The sequence below is a fragment of the Archocentrus centrarchus genome, chromosome 17, assembly GCF_007364275.1.
Source record: "Archocentrus centrarchus isolate MPI-CPG fArcCen1 chromosome 17, fArcCen1, whole genome shotgun sequence".
NCBI classification, from domain to species: domain Eukaryota; kingdom Metazoa; phylum Chordata; class Actinopteri; order Cichliformes; family Cichlidae; genus Archocentrus; species Archocentrus centrarchus.
Window position 1 is genome coordinate 15,755,407 of NC_044362.1, and position 14,254 is coordinate 15,769,660.

General features: G+C 41.3%; 1 protein-coding gene across 3 annotated transcripts in view; it reads right to left on the reverse strand.

The window, feature by feature from the left end:
• Positions 1-572: 572 nt before the first annotated feature.
• Positions 573-14,254, reverse strand: part of LOC115795397 (ephrin type-B receptor 1-B) — a 170,057-nt gene continuing 156,375 nt past the window's right edge. For 2 of the 3 annotated variants that reach the window (XM_030751287.1, XM_030751285.1), the window contains exons 13-17: positions 8,871-9,020; positions 6,724-6,917; positions 5,575-5,730; positions 3,207-4,711; positions 573-1,000 (exon numbers count right to left, since the gene is read on the reverse strand). In XM_030751287.1, the coding sequence (XP_030607147.1) occupies positions 4,603-4,711; positions 5,575-5,730; positions 6,724-6,917; positions 8,871-9,020 (609 nt within the window). In that variant the 3' untranslated portion in view covers positions 573-1,000; positions 3,207-4,602. Of the gene's footprint in view, positions 1,001-1,207; positions 1,282-3,206; positions 4,712-5,574; positions 5,731-6,723; positions 6,918-8,870; positions 9,021-14,254 lie in introns of all 3 variants that reach the window. The other variant, XM_030751286.1, reaches the window with a different exon arrangement.

Consider the following 14,254-nt stretch of genomic DNA (forward strand, 5'->3'; position numbering starts at 1 on the left):
ATCTGGATGTTATCAATCAATTAGAGTCAATAAACTGCTATGGAGCAATGCTGTGAGTTGGATACATCCCTATATCTTTGACTCACCTCATTAACCATATCATTACTGTGCAACATGCTTTCCGGTGTGTGAAGTACCCTAAAAGTGTCTCTGTGGCAACTAGAAATTATGAAGGTAGCGAAACTGCTGGTGTGTTTGTATGCGCGTGGCCGAGACACAAATACTATCGAAGATTTTTGAAGAGAGGATAATTTCCACTAGTTTGTCAAAATATTGTCACTTTTTTTTTTTTTTTGGGGAGACATTTTTTTGTGTTTGTGTGTAATCCGAGTGACTGCTCGTTTATTAGTGGCTGATGGCTTTTAACATGTGCTGCCAGCCAGACTGCGGTGACAAAAGCTGTTTATTTCCTTCGCCATTATGAAACCAGGCATTAGACGTCACACCACACTCAAGTGCAGCGCTGACAGTAGTGATACTGGATAATAACCTTCCTCTCTTTCCGTTCTTGACTTACTATTAATGAAAACAGAATTATCGTCCAGTGAGTCACAGACTATAATGTGATTGACTTGTTTTCCAAGGCGTTTATTGAGTGCATTTTAGTACAATAGTTCTCAGAAAGTTACAGCTTACAAACTCTTGACACGTACTTGTCACAATTTACAAGTGGTTGCTATACACAAACTTAAAAAAAGAAACCAATGTACCTGTGCACACAATGTCTGTACACACAAATGTGCCTGATATGCATACATCCATTCTCTCTTAAACACACAAACAAACAAACTATGACATGTGCACACTCGCAGTCAGCGCCCCCATCCATTGCTTATCACAGAGAGTGGTTGTGACTGGTATACTCAAAAGGCTTCGCTTCACCTTTTCTCACTTCTTAGTTCTTCTTCTTAGTGTTTACTGTGCACATCCATGAGAATATAATTGTCAAGTGCTGGGTGTATGCCATTTTTATAAGTGTGTAAATCTTTGAGTTCCCAGTCTGAAACAGAAGAGAAGAAGAATGGAGAAGTTTAATGAGTTTCGTTTTCCACGGAGTCATGCCAAATCATTTTCAGGTGAGCACGGCTCACGCTGCTCTGATCCATAAATGACAGGCATGATTTTTGCTGCTAAAAGCATCGTTGGTCACTTTTCAGACAGTTGCAGCACATGGAACGTTTAACAAGCAAGTTCTTGTGTTTTCTACCAGTGTGTGATGAATGGCTCCCATACAAAACAGCTTTCAGAGGAAGATGGCGAACCGCCTCTCCATTCATCACACTGGAGTGTCATTACAGTCAGATATTTAGAAAGACAAACAGAGCAAATGGAAAAAAAAAAGAATTACACTTTTGTATAATGAATACATTCTATCATCTCATTCACAGGCTCTTGGGTTGAAAAGCAAATACATGAGACTGAGCTGAATAGAGGACTAATGCATTCAAATTGATTCACTGGCTTCAGTGAAAGGGATTTATGCCAATCTTGAGGAGCATGTGATTATATTTAGGAATACTTGGTAAATCAATGACTCGGAGAATTGAATAGAAAAAGCAATTGATTTTGCCCGTGAGGCAAACCAATTGCTTGATTACAGTATTTTCCATTACCAAACTAAAGCAAATTAACATTTATATAATGAAAGAGATGTTGCCACATAAACCACACAGCAAGATAAAAGAGTTTGATTCACTTCAATGAACTAACTTTCTTACTTTCATCAAAACCATCCTTTGTTCATGCCATGTCTGCCATGCAACCCCACCCTCCTGTTAACTGAATCATCCTCCTCTTTCTATCACATATGCACACACTCTGTCAGGTCTCAGCCCACTTTCTTCTCATTAAGCATCAGCCTGGAAACCAGACGTGAGAATAAACTAACTGAGGGCTCCTCTATTTGTGTGTGTGTGTGTGTGTGTATTTGTTTTCTTATGTTCCATCAATCTCCCTCCCTGTGGCTGATCAGATGCCCGTCAGACGGGGGGGCCTTAGCAGGTGTTTTCACCCCTGCCTGAGCCCACTAGAGCATGTAGCCAACCATTTCTCAGGCCAACCCTGGCCCAACTCAGCTCCAGACACAGCCCAGGACAGCTTGGTTACACCCAGGATAAACGAGCTGGAGATCTGCCAGCCAGCAGGAGCAGCCGGGGAGAGAGGGCAGGACAGAAAGAGGAGGAGGAGGAGGAGGAGGATGACTTGAGAGGGCTAAGTACACTTAATAATCTGCTAATGGGCCTGCCATCAATTTCTAATTTTGGATGCAAGGTGGTTAGGACCATCGTCACTCATGTCTCTTCAAATAGAGCCAAAAGGGATTTCAGCAGGGTCACAGCTACTGCAAAGAATTGATACCAAAATAGTTCATGATAATTGTGAGCTGTTCTATGACTGTCCTGAAAGAGTGCTGCCTCTTATTTTTAAAGGCCATTGTTTTTACTGTTTTTTCAAATGCATTTATTTGTAAACTATAACAACATTGCTTTTGGTTTCCAAAAGTCTGACCCCAAAACAAGTGACCAGCAAAACCACAAGTACTTAAAAAAAAAAAAAGGAAAAAGAAAATCAAGCACAGTCCAATCAGACTGCAATCAAAGCAGTATTCCCATGCTAAGAAAGAGAAGCATCTTTGTACACTCTGCAGAAATATCCCTTAATTATATTCCAAAATGTTGACTTCTGGGAATAACGTAGAGACCTTGCAATCAAATACAACTGAAAGATTAGTACATTTCTAAGTGAGAATTCATGCAGCTGAGAGTTATAGAAAAATTCCCATAAGTACCATGGCAATTTCCTTCAACTTGCCTAGCCATTTGGCAACTGCATATAGCGAGAGTGCACAGATAAACTCAGCAGCTTAGCTACAGCAGCCGATCGGAGGCTGTGCTACACTGTGAGCAGTGTGCCCATGTGGGCTGTTTAAGCCTGTGTGTTCATCGCAATGGCATCGGGTGTCTGTTGGCAAACTTCAGCCCAGATGTTCATTTTTCACTGTGTAGAGAAATGATGCTGATTCGCAGTGATATCCGGTGCCTACTCTCCTATGCATTTCAAACTTGCAGAAAATCTTGCCACGGCCAAGACATTTGCAGCACCCATGAGAAACATTAACTGGATTTGCCTGAAATAAAATTTATCACATGTAGAGCAACTTGACTCGACTAAGCTGTGCTCTTCATGTGCGATCAGCTGGCACTTACCGTGAATTTGGGCCAGTCCTGGGCAGGAAAGGAGGTTCTTTGCCCCTATGGATGGTGCTGACCGCTCCCAACACAAACAACAGGTTAAAAAAGAAGACGAAACATAAAACATATCTGTACAACTAAGTGCTCACCAGCAAGAGACAGCATGTGTACACCCACAGTTAACATTACCTCCAGTTAATGGATAGTTTGTCAGTTATTTTAACTCCTACAGCAATTTTCATACAATTCTACAATATCAATCTTCAACCATTCCTTTTACATTTTCTCCAGTTAAGAGTCACCCAAAATTGTCCTTAAGTCCCTGGAACACTGAGACATACAACCCAGCGCCCCTTGTTATCCAAAGGAAACTGGAATCTAAACATTGCATGTGTCAGTCAGAATTCAGTCAACATGTCTTTGCCAAAAATGCAATAGAGTTCTGTACATACATATGCATTTATATCACCTTCAATATGAAGTTTTATTATGAAAGATATAATCATATTTAGCAAGAGATAAACATATTTATATTCTCTGAATCTGGGCGGCTTGGGTTAAGAAGTCCTTTAGCGTGGCTCTCCACCCAGGACTCCACAGGTAGTGTTAAAGATAAAATACAAGTGGACGGTATCTTGCTATAATGATAAAACAGACAAACAAACAAACAAACAAACAGAGGGTAAAGGATAAAAATATAACTAAGCTCTGATCATTTTTTTTTTACCAGTTCATTTACAATACACTTTTCAAAACTTTAAACAAGTACAAGATGATGTGAAAGTTGAAAATGGTGCACTGCTATACATCCCTGTATGCTTCTCCCTCTAATTATTTCCACTGGTAATTGTTTTGTTTTCTCGTTGTTGTTGTTGTTTTTTTTTTTTTTGTGGAACTTATTTCTCACCAGGTAAAGGCATCTTCATTGCACAAACTGAAGACAGCAGGGGTGAAACCACAGGTCACATGTTTCTAAATGCCTCGCACTTCTGTTTACAAGTTTAACACCTTCTAGTCCACGTAAAACAGAAGTACGGTATCACTCACTTTACCACAGTCGGACACTCTGAGAAGTTCATTGTGTTGATGTCTGATTGTTGGTTATTTTGGTTTACAATGACATGAATGGCAGTTCATAACCACACCAATGGACATCGGTCTCCCTTTTATGATAAATGGATAAACAGTGTCAAGTCTGGACCCTGAACTCCTGTCGTGGATTGCATGAATTGTGACAGCTGTTAACCATGTGGTAGTGTAGACCCTGGTCTCCTGTTGTCATGATAGTGGATTAGATTAAGACAATAGTCTCGACTCTGGCGCGTTCCGATGGATCGGGGGTCATTCGAGGGCTGCTATTTTTGTTGGTCCTTCGAATGCTGCCTGTTCCATGGCACAGCGCCTCCTGTAGTCATGCCATCGTTGTAGATGACTGACTCATCTGCACCCTCATGGACTGGATGTTAGTAAGGATCTTTTTCTGGTGGCCTGCCAAGGTCACTCCTATTCTCAGCAAGTCTCTGCAGAGAAAAAGAAACATGGAGAAAGAAACTGAAAAGCAGGAATATTTTTTTTAAGAAAAACATGAAGGGATTTCCATTATTTTGAAGATGGATTAAATGGCTTTAATGTGAAGAGAAAACACCAACAAGAAATCATCATAACCCAATGTACTCACACAGACTTAAAACCACCATAAATGAAAGCACAATTTTCAGAATGGGAAGCTAGTGGCAATGAACAAAAACCACAAATTTGCAAAATTAATTTTATCTCTGCGAGAAGACTCAGTAGTACACGTTGCTTTGAATTGCAAAGACATTGCAGAAATGCTACCAAGCCCCAAGCATATATTTTTAATAAAAAATGTTGGAATGAATTTACATTTTCACATAATTTTGTAGACCAAGCAACATTGTTAATTAAAATGGATGAAGTGCAATATTTGTGTCTGTTGGTACCACAAGTGCTCTGAGAAATGCTGTCATGACCACCGCTTTGAAGCACTTCACAAACACAGCATCAGCAGCAGAAGTGAAAATATGCCTCTTTAAAAATGTGTATTTAGAGGATTCATATCTACATCACATCTTTTTTTAGAGCACCGTCAAGACAAAATGCTTAATTATTAGTACAGATAATAGTTGTAATACATAGCTTGCAAAGATGTATATATTCTTACCACAGTGAGTACGTTATTTCCTCTTACGTGTTGTAGTTTTAATTCCCACTGAGGCTTAACTTTGATGCAATCACTTGAGTCACTGGGTGCATTTATGCTAAAAATACACGCACTTGACACTGAGTCATTTGTTAAAAGTGTGCCCATCAAGAGCCATATGGGTCTGAAACCCATCACTTGCACACAAGCAGGTGAACTCACTCTGAGGTCATTTGTGCCACCAGCTGCAAGGAGGTAAAGCCTGAGTTGAGGAAGTTGTCTCTGTACTGGCTCATCTTGATGGCAGCAAGCCAGTCCTCGACTGAACTGAAGGTGTTGACGTCAGGTATGGATCTGTCCAGCAGTGGCTGAGAGGGCCTGGTGCAGAGGAGAACACCAAGAGCAAAGGGGTGGAGATGAAATATAGTTGGGCTTTGATGCAATATTAAGGAGAGACTTAAAGAGAAGGAGAGTGAAGCTGATACTCATGTTTGCATGTGAGTGTGCCAGAGGGTGCAAGGTAACTAGGGAGAGAGAATTTATTAGTGAATATTGGAATCTATCTAAAATATTTTAAAAGTGTAGAAAGATTTGATATTCTGAGATACAACTGCCAGTCCTTCCTTGAATGCCACTAGCCAAATACTGGTAACAATGAGCACATAACATGGATTCTTCCCAGATGATAGGTACAGTAACTGGTCCCAATTAAACAGTAAACTGAGGAAGATACATGAGGGACCGTGATCAGAGCCTACTCTATACCTTTGGCAACACAGTACCAATCCTAAGCATTCAACACAAATGGCTTCAAAACAACTGTAACCCCGGAAACTGAAAAGAATGAAAAAAGAAATCTGTGCAGAGAAAACTGAAAGTTGCAGTTCACAGACAGACCACATCCAATCTGGCTGACGTTGAGAGAATTTATGAGAATGGGTGCCAGAAATTCTCCAAAAAAAAGTCCGGTATCTCAGAACGTAAGGGAAAAAAAAATGTGTTCAGAATATGTTCTGAATATATATGTAAATTAGATGCCTCTTTCCATTTTTTATCTTTTTTTTTTTTTAAATGTGTTTTGCTCTATTTTTATGGGGTAAAAAAGTGAGAGTTCCTGAAGTCAGTACTGGGGTTGGATAGGAGGGAGAAAAGAGAATCTCGGGGAGGATAAGTGCAGTTTGATGCAATCAATAGCAATAAATTCATACTTAATTCATGAAACGATAAAACAGAATGCATATGTATGCTGTTTGAACACAGAAGAATGTATACAGAGAAGTGTGTACTTCATGTCAGCTTCTGATTGAATATGTTTATGTTTTTTACTGCATGTGTAAAGATTTTTTTTTTTTTTTTTTTTTTTAAACTCACACTGCAGGAATATTGGCTACAGCCTTGAGGCTGGCGGGGTTGCGGATCATCTTATCCAGAGTACTGACGATGTCTGTGAAGCGGGGTCGTACATTGCGGTCTTTCTGCCAACAGTCCAGCATCAACTGGTGCAGGGCGCTGGGGCAGTCCATGGGTGGTGGCAAACGGTAGTCCTGCTCAATAGCGTTAATCACCTGTGAGAGAGAAGGCAGGAGGTTGTCTCTTAAAAATTGAGATAACAAATAATCCCACATTAAATACCACACTTGCACGATACCACACAAATTCTTGTCAGTAACAGTATTTTCTACCAGCTGGTTAAAAACAAATTAATAATTTGACTTATTTTATGGCTGAAACTCATCCCTGACTCAACACAATGCCAGCAGAACCCAGCTATAATCCCCCCATATGGACACCCCCCTCTGGTCAATAAAATGACAGTTTGCATTCAGGATGATGTGCCCTTCCTCGACTCTATCCAATCACATATCACTCCTATAGGACAGATTGAGGAAAGAGAGGGGACAGAGAGTGGAGGCAGTGTCACTCTAGAAAGGAGTCCCTGGAGGGACAGACAGATTGCATATAATTAACACTGTGAAGTACAGCCACTTGACACATGACTTTTAAAAGCTTCAGAGGCTATCCTGGACTCATTAAAGAGAAGTTAACACAAAGAATTTAAGGATAGTCAGAGTAAAATACAAGAATTATATGAGTTTTATCAGAACCTGAGGCACTTTTGATCCTTTGGTAGAAGTGGAGTGACTATGATTCAAGGACCAATCTTCATCTTTTTTTTTTTTTCCAAGCTATTTTTTTTTCATTTAAATAATGCACAAACACAATTATATAATTTTAAATATATTATAACGGGGTACACTTTGTTGATTCGGCAGCTACAAAGCCAGACAATGCAAAGACTAATGATTACCAGGATTGCTGCAAATTGATGGATCTGGTGACGGTCTGTAGATTTAATCTTTTTTTTTTTTTTTTGCGCTTAGCTGCAAGATAAAACTCTGATGAAAGATCATGTGTAAAAGATAGTCATTAAAAGTTAGGTGCTGCTCTGTATATTGCCAGCTCCACCCTGGAGTTGAGTGCATCTCAGCACATTCTTGACAAATGGTGTATTAGAGAAGAGAAGGTAGAAGTGAGGGTATAGGAGACAGGAGGGGGTATAGAGATGAGCTTTGATGCAATATTAAGTGAAAGGGATTTCAAGAGAAGAGGAGAAACAGAGGTTATGGTGTTTGTGAGTGAGAGTGAAATGAGTGAGAAGATGCAGGATGGAGAAGGAAAGTGTGTGTGCGTTTTTGGGTGAGCGTGTTTAAAGTGTGTAAGACAGTGTGGACTGAGCAGCCGGACATGCTGAGTGGTGCTAGTCCCACCAGGCAGTGTTTGCTGCTGGCCCACTGAGGCAACATCTGCTGGTTTGGACAGTCCTTGTGGAGTGAGGTCCATAGAGGCCTGATGGTTGGCTAGTTGTCGCACTAAGGGAGCTAAGGGAGAGAGACCTCATAGTATGGGACTATATCCAATGGTTGTGTGTGTTTGTGTTGATGCCTGTGTGCGTGGACCTTATCCAAGCGGACATGGGGAACAAAGCAGAGCTCTCAGCAATCATTCATTGCTCTCAAAAGCTGGCCAGGAAGGAAAGGGGATAGTGTGAAACTGTGCCCATAATAAGTCTGCTTTCAAAGTCAGAGTCAAGGGCATCTTCAGTAATGATGCTATGTGATGCAGACTGATAAAAATGTGTGATTTATTACAGCTTCCTCCCTTATGAGTTACCCTTGATTGTGTATCTATAACCGCATCTGTACGGAAATGGCTGTTCAATTTAATGAGGCTGTTTATCCAGATTCAAGTTTATTTTTTATTCTATCGGAGCGGAGAAACACGATAAAACCCAACTTCAATGTTTGATTTTCAGGAACATCTCATGAAATGAGCACTTAAAATCTTTAGTGCTGATCTTATGTTTAATTAGTACTTAAGTCACTTTATGTTTTACTATACCTGCCTTTCTCTCCATTTACAGTGTAATGCCCTGCCCTGATATGCTATTTCAAAATGAAATATATTATATTTAAGAAAGTATGTGTGTAGTTTTAAGTTTCTTGATTACAACCACTTACATCCTGGTTGGACATGTCCCAGTAAGGCCTCTCTCCAAATGACATCACCTCCCACATGACGATGCCGTAACTCCACACATCACTGGCCGAGGTAAATTTTCGGTAAGCGATGGCTTCTGGTGCCGTCCACCTCACTGGGATCTTCCCACCCTAAAGGAAAAAAAAAAAAAAAAAAAAACGACAAAAGGGAATTCATAAGTTCAGTTATAAATAGCACAAAAGACGGACGTTGCTTCCAGGTCTTAAAAGTGAATCCAGCACAGACGTGAATTAAACCTGCATTCTTTTTAAAGACCAAAAGGGGGCAATAACTGTGGTTGCAAGAAGATCTCTCCCCCTATAGAAGAAGTCTATGGGAAAATCATTTTCTGACTTGACTCAACTTTGACCGGGGTTGCTGTGGCTCAGGAGGTAGAGTGGGTTGTGTTTCCAATCGGAAGTTCAGTGGTTCGATTCAGCTACTCAAGTCTGTGCCTCAAAGTCCTTGGACAAGATACTGAACCCTGAGTTGTCCTTGATGGATGCATAATAGTGTGAATGTTAGAAAAGGTGTTTAGGTATAGGAAAAAAGCACTTATATGAATGTGTGTGATTGTAGTAAAAAGCATTTTGAGTGCTCAACTAGAGTAGAAAAGCACTACATAAGCATATTTCAGATCATACTGTATAAAGCATTAAGTCCATTATGTAAATGTTGGTCATTCTGAGGGTCAGAAAGAAGGATTATCCAGGATATGCGCATTGGTTACCGACTTGTGACTGACAGATCGGTTGCCAATGAGCATGCATTTCCACAGTCAGATCCACCACTCGTCATCACATCAAAATGCCAAGATGGTGACACAGAAAGTGCTCCTCATGAGGCTTCAAAACGGGTGGGTGATGTCATGGTAGCTCCATCTATCTTTTATGGTGTCTATGGCTGAGATCTGCAAAACAACATTCTTTTCAGCTTTAGAATATTAAAGTCAGCCATTTTCCTGAAAACTGCATTAGTAGCCTCAGCTGTCCTTCCCCATCCCTTTAACTCTTTATTCCTTCATCAATCAATCCACCAGCAGCCAAAAAACAAGCAAGATTCTGCCTCTTTATCAGCAACTTCCAGCAGTCATCAACCAGCTTTACGTACATTTATATATCCTTTCCCATAGTCCAGTTTTAATAAAATAGGACAAGGTTTCTGCTTATATGCCGAGCATGTCTGCCTGTAATTGGGCTACCTAAACCCTCAGGCAAGCCATGCGCCCTCTTGATTGAAATTGACAGCTGCTTGTTTTCACATCACACACGCACACGCACACGCACACACACACACACACACACACACACACACACACAGTGGGGGAACATATGCACGGGCACAGAGAGGATAGGGCTTGTATACCCCCACACACATAAACTCACATAAATCCCTGGCCGTCTACTGACACACACACACACAGGCACACGCACACACATACACCTCCCACTGCACCTTCCCCTTATAGCTGAGTTGAGCTTGCCACCAGTTTAATAATGCCAATTAGCTGAACCTGAGCATTTGCAGATAAGCTGCTGCTGGAAACAAACCCAGGAGAAACCTACACAGACCACCCTGTTCCCTGCTGACTTTCTGGGAACGACAGTAGAAGAGAAGAATCACAAGGAGAGGCAGGAGGAGGAAGAAAAAAAAAAAAAAGCAAATGAATAAGACAGAAAAATGGTGATTTGGGGTGTTTTCATAATCCAGGCTTATATTTAAAATGTTGAACAATACTAATGACAAACAGGTTTAATCATGAATGCATAAATGTCTGTGTTAAATTTTGAATTACAGAACACTGTCACATGGCGCTGCAGAGGTGGAGAGGCTGACCTCATTAGCAAGCACCTCTTTGACCTTGGAGACGTTGCTGACCCTGAGAAAAGGTTTAATATCTGACCTTGAAGACTGCTAGATGCAGAGACAACACTCTAACTGAGGGCCAGTGAAGAAATAGACACAACGAGCACTGAAGAAAGCAGACAATGCTGCAGTGTGTAGTTGCGGGAGTGTGTGACATACAGAAAATGAGAGAACAAGCAAGAAAGGAAGAGAGGAAGAGATCAATAGATGAATAAAGGCTATATAAGCCCCACTGACTTCAGCGGTTTTCTCATATCTCAAGACTAGTTCATATCTGAATCGTTTCATCTAAACTGAGACCCAAGGGCACTTTCTCTTGCTCTTTCTTTTTCTCTTAGGGCAATGAAACTAAACTGATACGAGCAAAGTATCTCCCCTGCAAAAATATAAAATGACTAACTTTCTTCTTTTTCATCCGTCACTCTGTCAGGGCCAATGCTTCATGTCAATTATTTGGTTTGGATGAACATATATGAGAGCAATAAATGCAGAACAACATGAAAATAACAGCTGCTCCAAGTAAAAAAGCTGTCCATTAGATCCTCTCTTTGTCATTACTTGCTTACTCCCTTCCTTGCTTTGTACATCTGGTATCATGCCCCAGGACCCTGTTGGGATATGAGCTCAGTGTCGTTGGATTGGCCTGAGCAAAGACACAGGCTTCACAAGAAGCTTCCTGTGTGCCTCCAATGAGACAGACGTTAGTAATAACATTTCCAAGGCGGGTGAGTCAGAGGGAGCTATGCAAACCCTTAGTAATTACTGCTGTGGGCCAATGATAACTCTGCCAAAATCCTGCTTTAATAACATGAATTGCTGAACAGTTCATGCATACAGGGAGGGAGGCAAAAACATAATAAAAAGCACAGGCACTTTTTTTTTTCACTAGAAAAAGCATTAATACCAAGGGAGATGAGTTAGAGGGGTAGCAGAAGTGATGATGGGAATTAAAACAGACCTAATGTCAACACAAAAGCACAAATGCTTTGCGTAGCCTTGAAGCATTTGGGGGGTGGGGGGACTCCTTGGGTTTGTAATATTGTGTGGGCTACTGAAAAAAGGAACAAGCTGTTTTCTGTTTGCCTTAAAGTGAAATATTGCCCCTTAAGCAGGATTCACACACTCCAATTATCTCAGGCAGTTAAATCAGAATCTGTGTGTAGATGAGCCACAGCAACTTCTGCGGCTGTGCAACTTCTAGGCCTTGATGATATCAAGTGACACCCCTGATAATTAAAAAAAAACAAAACAAAAAATCAACAACAACAAAACTATGTGACATTCAAGGCCTGAACCTATCTTCCGATAAATAAGTTATTAAGATTTATGTATTTATTTATTTTTAGATTTTCACACTCAGAAGCTCATCTCTGCTTTTTTGCAGATGATGTGGTCCCGTTGGCTTCATCAGGTGATGGCCTCCGGGTCACACCAGAGCGGTTTGCAGCTGAGTGTGAAGTGGCTGGTATGAGAATCTGCACCTCTAAGTCTGAGGCCATGGTCCTCAGCCAGGAAAGGGTGGGGTGCCTGCTTTGGGTCAGGGACAAGTTGCTGCCCCAACTGGAGGAGTTTTAGTATCTTGGGGTCTTATTCACGAGTGAGGGAGGAGGGGGGCGGGACATTGACAGACAGATTGAGACCACATCTGGAGTGATGCGGATGCTGTATCATCTGTTGCGGTCAAGAGAGAGCTGAGTATTAAAGCACAGCTGTCAATTTACTGGTCAATCTGCACCCCTACCCTCACCTAAGGGCTTCATGAGCTTTCCTTAGCTTTGGGTAGTGCAAGTGAATACAAGCAGCAGAATTGAGCTTTCTCCGAAGGGTGACTCTCCCTTAGAGATCAGGTGAAAAGTGCAGATATTGGAAAGGGGCTCAGAGTAGAGCTACTACCCCTCCACATCGAAAGGAGGCAGTTGAGGTGGTTCAGGCATATGACTAAGATGTCTCCTGGTTGACTCTTGGGTGAGATGTCCTAGCGGGAGAAGGCCCCAGGGTAGACCCAGAACACACTGGAGAGATTATATCTCTCGGCTGGCCTGGGAACGCCTCGGTATTCCCTCAGATAAGCTGGAGGAGGTGGCTGGGGGGAGGGAGGTCTGGGTTTCTCTGCTTAGGCTGCTGCCTGTGCGTCCTGTCCCTGGATAAGTGGAAGAAAATGGATGGATGGATGGATGGATGGATGGATGGATGGACACTCACTTTTTCTTTATAATGCCCATCTGTACAGCTTTTTTCTGTTAACTAAATTTGGTGAGATCAGTTATTTTCCTCAAGATGATTGTAGATGACGCAGCCGACCATTTTTGGACACAGAATTCGCATTCAGAATACCTTGAGCCGACTTTGCCTTATGTCACTAGAGTAAGATTACAGTACGTGACTGGTTTCCACCTGGTTGTGACTGCCTGTGACAGGTTCTGACCAGCTTTGACAGCCAGTGATATGTTTGAAGTGCATCTGGAAAGGAGATGCGCTGGGGACGTCAGGTGAGAGGTATCACAGTGAGACAAGCATGTTCTCATGACAGCTAGGTCCAAAGATAAACATTTGGTGGTCAGGTAATGCGTGTGTTACTGGTGTCTGTTATGGTCCCCTGGCTCAGCAATATGAGTGTGTGTGTAGCTAGTAGGATATGAAACACCTGTCATGTCTTTGCAGCAGCTCAAGCTACGAATCCACCAACATGCCAGATAACTTCATGTAGACTGTCACTGACATGGTGATGCAGAATTGAGTAAAATCTAGAACACATATACCTGTCACAGCACAATCAACAGTCACCACTAATACGCAGCAATGTCACAGATAAGCTTACTGGATTAAAAAAAAAAAATACAGAAAAAATAAAGAAAAAAAGAGCCCAGCATTTTTCTTGTTTTCACTCAGCTTTTTCACTTCACAGAAGCTATTTAGAGATTCTAAATAAACTTTCCTTCATGTGGAAGACAAATATGTAGAGCTCCCTCTCCATGTTTTCTTTTCTCCCCTATTCCCCCTTTTCCTTGCCTTTACTCCTCCAACTTCGCTAATCCATTTCCAAACAATGCACACTAAAATGGACTTGAGCACATTTACTTAGGCTGGAGAGAGTGCTCCATCAACATCGTTTTAATGAAATCCTGAGAGCAACGATCTGCCCTGGATGTCTGCCCAAACAGATGAAGAGGGAAGGAATGGAGAGAAGGGGGGCAGAAAGAAAGAGTGGCACAAAGAGATGGAGAGAAAATAGAACAAGGAATCAAAAAGAAAGAAAGTGGGTTGGTGACTCAGATGCTGGTTTCTCAGATGCCCATGGGAATGTCTGGTAGAAAGAAGGACACGGGCCGTTATATACAATGAGGTAATGCAAATCTTGAGGGAAGCATATTTCAAAATGTATTCTAAAAATCCCAAACAGACAGGCATTTAGCTAGAATCTCTTCTTGTTTTCAGATTTGATTTAGCAAATAAATTCTAAAATGTTTTGAAATCAGAAAACCAAATGACTCCAAATAAT